The 7,606-nt window shown below is 42.7% G+C and overlaps 1 protein-coding gene across 1 annotated transcript in view; it reads right to left on the bottom strand.

The window, feature by feature from the left end:
* pard6a (par-6 family cell polarity regulator alpha) overlaps positions 1 to 3,334 on the bottom strand; it is a gene marked incomplete at its 5' end in the record, with an annotated part of 42,991 nt that extends 39,657 nt beyond the window's left edge. The window contains one exon of the mRNA XM_031868107.1: positions 3,043 to 3,334. Within this exon, the coding sequence (XP_031723967.1) occupies positions 3,043 to 3,334 (292 nt within the window). The remainder of the gene's footprint in view (positions 1 to 3,042) is intronic.
* Between the last annotated feature and the right edge of the window lie 4,272 nt (positions 3,335 to 7,606).

Below are 7,606 nucleotides of genomic sequence, written 5' to 3' on the forward strand. Positions count from 1 at the left end.
CACACACACACACACACACACACACACACACACACACACACACACACTGGTGGCAGTGAATGGAGCCGATATGATTGATGAAGTCTTTTAGAGTACGATAATCCCACTCAGTGGCTAATGGATTACAACACCAGATGGGCTGCTATCACTCTCTCTCACACACTCACACACACACACAAAGTGCAAACAAACACAAAGACCACCAGCGTGAAGGTCGGGGATGACTGTTAATAGTATGAATTTGAGGACGGAGAGAGCGAGAGGGGCACACGTAGAAAGAGGGAGAACAAAATGAATGCTCAGTCGGAAAGATTTTTACAACCTTGCAGAGCCACACATTCACTTAACACAGCAAGACGTCCTGAGAGCACGGTGCCATATTGTAACAGGGACGCAAAAACTTCTGTGAATAATTTAAGATGACAGTGATAACATCCAGAAAACCCTTTGAAAATAAATGTATCACCAGCGCTATTATTATACTATATTCTTCATGTATCCTGATTTTCCCTGTGTGAGTCTCTCCATTCACGTGGATGTGACGCATAAACAGGATCAAACTTGAAGGATGAAAGTTGAAGTGATCGGGTGAGTGAGATTTCACGTCCTAATCCTCACTAATGAGGTGCAAGCTAGCCTCGAAAGCACAACGGAGATTGAATTACGCCGTTATTTTCAAAATGCAACTTGTGAGTGTGTGAGTGTGTGTGTTTGAGACTTTACCGGTTTTGGATTTCTGCAACATTTCTCCATGTTTTGGCCGAGGAGCTCGCAGCTTATAACAGGATGTTAAAAACCAAAGTGCATGTCTCCGCCTCTCCTTTCTCTCTCCCACACCACGGAGTTAATCTGATTAGACCAGCAGCTGTCTGCGATTCTGTGGCAACAATAGCGGCCTGCTAAGCAGCAGATTAGCATCGTTACATCATGAATTATGCAAGACGTGGAGACAGAGACGCGGCGAGGAGAAGGCTTGAGCCGGGAGATGACGATCATTCAATAATAATAATAATAATTTGGTCAAATAATAACCGAGCAGGAGTAGAAGATAGGCGGGGACGTTTGTTTTATCACAGCCAACCGTCATGTGCCACAGAACTAGGAATTCTTTATTAAATCAAACTCACAGTATGTCCGAGGGGTATACAACATGGTCGGCTGACATCATTATTGGCCGAGACAGTTGAAAACTACTCTCTCTGAATGTGGATGAGGTTTTGTTTTCTACTATAAGAAAGAAATGAAATGAAAGTGAAATGAGGATGCTCACTATCAAATATTCGGTTTGGCATTACAAAGGTAGACCACCAGAGACATTACAGCAGCCCCATGTGATGAGTTTGATTGATCTCGGTCTCGGGTAGTTTACTCTTATTGTTTCGCCTTCATTGCATGTGTTGACTGATGTTAAGTGATCGTTCAGGTTAGTAAAATCCTTTGTCTTCGTCTTCGGGTTGCTGAGCTGCTGACACTGTAAACACAGCCGTGTGAACCAAAACTCACTTTAAAAAGGGTGAAGTGCCTCTCCATTACAGGAGGACCAGTAAAAAACACAAGGTACTGGAGCTAAAATACCAGTATTACCGGGGAAAGGATGAAAAAACGTGGGTCACACGTCAGACGGAATTAAAATCAGTGACCTCACTGACCACCTCCCCATCACCCCCACCCCCCTCCGAGAGAAATCAATCCAGGCCAAATGGGTTGTTAGAGCTTAGTGTTTACTTTGATACTGAACGGAACTTGAACAAAATCTAAGAGTGGCTTATTGAGAAAGGCTCCTTTTCCTCATATTAATAGCCACACCATCAGTGATCCACATTCACTTAGAACAAAATCTAAATGTCATTCGTTAGCTCGGGCTGCTGTCAACCAGAGGAAATCAATCTACTCTGCATGTTATCTCTAGATTAACTAAATCGAGTGCACTCCACCAAGTAGCCGAAATGAGTTATAAATAAACATTAAAAAAAGCTATTTTCAGCATATTCAATTATTTTTAACCTCGTTATTTTATACTTAAATGACAACAACAGCCTCAAAGCTGACCACCTGCCCATTTTAATATGATTTCCGGAAAAATGCAACGAGCCGTCGAAACTGATGCGGGATGCACCTGTTCAACGTATCCTCATGCAACGGTTCAACATGCATAAGGACTTATTAAAATACATTTCTGGCTTCACGGAAAACAACTCAGTCAGGTTTAAGTAACGGTCATAATTTGAGTTCAAATAACTGCAGATGTTATGTCACAAATAAATACATGTTGATTTCTCCTTTCACGGTCTCCTGGGTGAAAGAGCGTTTTTTGTTTGTGTTATAGAAAACATAGAAATGTCAAATACTAAAAACAACTACAACAAATGAGACCAAATAAATGGGAATGTATGCTACCCTTCCATATTTGATTCAATGTTATAAGTAGACTACAATTATCAGAACAATACAGGCTGTACTGTGGATAGAAAATCGACAACAGATAGCCAGCCAGCTCATTTCTGAAGCTGAAGAATAACAAAAAGTTTCAACATCCACATCTGAGCTCTGCTGATGAAGACACTGTAATACAGTCAAAACAGCCATCACAGTGAGTGGTTGGTATTCTTTTGTCAACTGCTATTTCCAAGGCCAAGAATGATACTTTAAAGCTTAACAGAATATGAATTCAACACTTCCACTGTGTTCTCCGACACGAACTCTGAAGTGATGCTGTGTCTGACAGTGTCTCTGCTCCTCTCTTTGCCGTCTAATGAAGTAGACATGGAAAGAAAGAACAAACAATCCACGAACTACCCAGAGGGAGAGCTGCATGAAAGCAGAGAATCATCAGGTGGCGTTGCGTTTAAAGAACAAAACCTGTTTGATGTGGAGAACAAGGAACCTTCCCCTGCAACTGTGCACAGCCCCTGGCTCACACACACACACACACACACACACACACACACACACACACACACCAGCAAACAATGCTTGAAAGCAAGGAGGGACAGCCCACAGGTAGAGCAGCCTGTTGTATGAGAGAGCCTTTAATCGTCTTACCTTTCTTGGTGATGATGATGCGGAGCAGTGGGTTGGCCGCCGACACGGCCTTGTGGTAATTGTCGTCGTTGTTGATGGGGAGGAGGTCCCCGTGGACGTCGGCGTATCCCAGCAGCACGTCAGCGCCGGGGATGCGGTGGATGGTCTGGAGGAGGCAGTAGAACTCCTGGAAGCCGCCGGGGCCATTCCTCTTCAGGGCGAAGCGGCGATACTCCGCCTCGAACTGGAGGAGACAACCAACGCGAGCGTGAAAACGGGGCTTCCCACTCCCCCCTCCCAGATGCTCCTCAGTTTAGGATCGACTTGTATAATCGAATACACTTACAGACATTGACAGTTTGCGATTTCATTTGAGAAGCACTCGTACGGACAGATTCATTCCTAAATGTATAGTCGCCATAGAAGCCGGCACGAGGCAGGCGTGGTGACTGTCACAAATAGTTCACTGATAGAAGCACTACAACATGTCGGAGGATTTTACAAAGGCGGTCAATTAGTTTTAAGACACAGGAGGTCTTAAAAATCTTCATCTGAGAAAATACTTTGCAGCCAACAGTTAACAGGATATTCAACCTCTGTTTCATTTAAATATTGACTTGTTTCTTTGCAGGGCTCGTATAAAAGGCAAAAAAGTAGGCCATGAATATGAGATAAATGATTACAATCCCTCTTCGGCATTGTTGAGGTTGGTTTCATAGACTGTACATAATAAGTGCACGTAGTCATCGGGATGTCACTCATTGGTTTGTGGACTGCCGTTTTGAAGCCTCGAGTTCGGCGATTTGGCCGTCGCCATCTTGGATTACGGCCGTTGTCTTTTTTGCAGCTGATGAACAGAAGTGACCATATTTGGAATGTGGAGGAGTGACGTAGTGACACCGGATACGTCTCTGGTAGCAGTAGCGACCTATCAATCACAGTAAGCCCGCTCGACTCTAAATGGACCATAATTTACGAAATGGACATCATGCTGTATTGAAGAAGACTTGAAACTAGAGATTGAGACCATAAACTCATGTTTACAATGTTTACTGAGGTAATAAATCAAGAGAGAAGTAGAGTCATTTTCTCATAGACTTCTATACAACCAGACTTCTTTTTGCAACCGGAGGAGTCGTCCCCTGCTGGTTAGTAGAGAGAATGCACGTTTTAAGACACCTCTGCATTGGCTTCACTCAGCAGAACCGGAGGTTGCCACCTGGTTTCAACTGACAATAATATTGCGTAATCCGGCATTAGTCTGACCTTTTGAACTCTGGTCAAGTCGGGCCTGTCCTCAGCTCAAGGGGAGGAAAAAAGCATCTTTCATTGACAGCTGCCAGCAGGACGTATGCTGGGTTTGTCCTTTCCAGGATATAAAATGCCTATTGTTCTCTGGAGCTGGCAGGACAGGTACTGCATGTGTGCTCCACACATGCAGCTTATAATTAAAGGGCACCGTGTGCACTCTCAAAGTGTTTCACAATTTCACATGGAAGAGGTCAATGGCCTTGTTTCAAAGGTATACTGTGCGTTTGTAACGCACACATACCAGTAGTTAGTGCAGAGGTGTGATTGCAGCACACAAGAAACATTTTGTCTTGGGTGGGGAGCTAATTACAACACTGGAAATACTCCAGTCTAGTTAAATGGATTATTGTAGGGAAAGGCGGGTTTATGTTATTATGTAAATGGCTTAACAGGAACGTTATCTCACTCACTGTGTTGGTATGCAGCGCTGCACACAAGTAAATGGAGCCATTATTAATGCCACAATGGAACAGCGACAGCCTGTCTTATTCAGATTATGATGAAAATATGATAATGAATCACCAGTGTGATTCATTGCTGATCAATTCCTCATGTCAAATCTTGTTTTTTTTCCCCTCAAATAATACACTAAAAATGTGTGCAGGAGGACGGCGGGCTCTGCCTCCAATCACATCACAACTCAGACTTCAGTGTGAGACTTAACTTGAAGACGGTCAAACACTAGAAAAACTGTGCACTGAAAACTAACTGCTCTTTCTAATAACCATCAGGGGGTGACTCCTCTGGTTGCAGAAAGAAGTCTGATAAAAGCAGTGTATACTTTTAGGGCGTGGCTACCTTGTGGTTGACAGGTCTCTGCCGCTACCATAGCCTCATAGCATCTCTACGTCACTCCTCTGCATTCCAAATATGGTCACCTCCGTTCACCGGTTTCAAAAAAGCCAAGATGGCGACGGCCAAAACGCTGAAGGCTCTAGTCCACAAACCAATGGGTGACATCATGACGACTACGTCCACTTCTTTTTACAGTCTATCGATCAGATTCATCCAGAGTGGAACTTAGCTGCGTCCAACTGTGTCAACCTGCCCGATCGGATATATTTCGTGGTCAAAGCAGCGGCTGTAAAACGGTGGATAAACACATTTAATTCCTCTTAAATTCTTCACAATAAAAGTCCCCCCCCTTTTTTTGTTGCTGCGTATTCTTCCTCTTTGCAGTATATTAGTAGACTTGTTTTATTGAAGAATAGCCGCTAACGAAGCTACGCTAATTTGGGGATAAACACATTTTACTATAAATCTTCACAATAACACGCCCCCATTATTTTGTAATTCAAAAGCTTTTATTTTGAAGCAGCAAAAATCTGAAAATGTTCTCTATATGTATGCATATAAATCTGAAAATGTAAATGTTATATATGTAATTTTTGATGATGTATATATATTTTTCATTTAATGTTTAACTGATAGCATTAATTGGTCAAATTTGTTATGGTCGGTAAAACGGTTAATTATTAACATCTCTAAATACAGTGTGTTGGAATACAAATGTCTCCTTTTCTAGATAACGTTTGGTACCCAGCAGATCCAGAGCATGTGCAAATCTACACAGGCCTTCGCGAAAAGACCTCCCAGCTTATTTCAGCACAGGTTGAAAATGTACCGAGCGTTGGCTAGTTCACTTCCCCTCAACGCTTTCTGAACAAGAAGCTGCACACAAGTAAATGACGTGACTATTTGACAGACACAAAAAGAGAGAGAGTCAGACAGACAGTGAGACAGAGAGGGAGATGATGTTTGGCAGTTCAGAACATACCCGTATATGAGACAGACCATTACAGACAGTGTGTGTAGGTCTGACTATGTGTATGTGTGTGTGTCCTTATTCCATGCTTAGTGAGGTGGGTATGTTGATGAAGTAATTCCCTTCAAATCCTGAAAACTTTGCCTGTTAGATGGAAATCCTTCAAGTGTTGAAAGGTTTGTTTTCTGGGCTTTGGGTATCGGCCCCCAATACTGAGATCCGAAGTGATACCTGTGTTTCATTAATAAGCCGTACGCCTCGCTGTGTGGAAGAGTCTGGGCTTTTTCTTTCATGTGTAAAAGATGCACGTGTGTCCGATATCACCATGACTGTCTCTGAGGACGGATATTTTCATGCTTCCTTCGTTCATAATTCTCTCTTTCTCACTCCTACCGCTATTCTATTCTTACAACAGCTGATCAAAGCTCTTTTAGTTGAGCCAACCAGATCTCGCCACTATCTCCAATCAGCCAATCATGTCAAACTTTAAATCTGTTCTCCTCTCTGTTACCGTCAGCTGCGATTTCAGGGTTCGGGTACGGTCCCTCATCAGAAATCCACTCCTCATATTGGTTTGATCTTCAACATTCTCTTCATCACATCAGTGTCTCTATAGGGGGACTTGAAGCTTCATCACCTCCTTAAAATACACAATTTATTAACCAAAGACGACATGCATTTCTCATCTTGCGCACAAAAATGACTGAATACTGGCCTTCATTACTCTAAACTAAACTATGATCCTTTTTGGAGGAGAGCTTGCAGAGGTCAGGAGGCGCTCCCAGGCCCCCGTTACCACTTCCTGTTTCAGTATGTGGTCAGGGGGCTGTCAACGACAGAGACAATATCCACTCTTTACTACGAGACGTTCAGCACGCAGAGCTGCAGGTTGTCTCTTGACAGCCGTGTTTTAAAAACTGCTCTTGTCACACATCAACATCATCCAGTTTTAACTCCCTAACTGCAAAACCTGCTGACCATTCACTTTCTTATCCTCATTATAGTGGGGAAGTCATGTGAAGAATGCTTCCTTCCACAGCGGTGCATTATTAATGTAATAAGTATTGTTTTGATGCTTTAGCTGCTCTAAGTACTGTATGGATTGTTGGCATATGCGTCTTTACAAGGGGGCAATATTGTCAAAGGACATGTGGACACAATGCCAATGTCAATGACAATGTATGGAGCTCCAAGGCACAGCAACCAAGCAATGAAAACACAAACTGAGAATCCATTCAAATGAAGATGCTCCAGACTGACTGAGTATAATCTTTTTTTTACCGACAGTGATTTTCAGTGATGTATTAACTTGTTGTCATATGGAAATTAAAGCTCTATCTGACCTGTCACACGGGAACAACTCGGATAACCATGTTTTGAATGTTATGCATGCACCTTAAAATGCAAAGTTGCAGCTGGCAGCAACGCCTGTTTTTTCTCAATTAGTGGAAAATTAGCCTCCAAAAAAAAGGAAACACTCAAATAAAATAGGCTTTTAAAACTACAGAC

The sequence above is a fragment of the Anarrhichthys ocellatus genome, unplaced genomic scaffold, assembly GCF_004355925.1.
Source record: "Anarrhichthys ocellatus isolate YVR2014 unplaced genomic scaffold, GSC_Weel_1.0 scaffold41, whole genome shotgun sequence".
Classification (NCBI taxonomy): domain Eukaryota; kingdom Metazoa; phylum Chordata; class Actinopteri; order Perciformes; family Anarhichadidae; genus Anarrhichthys; species Anarrhichthys ocellatus.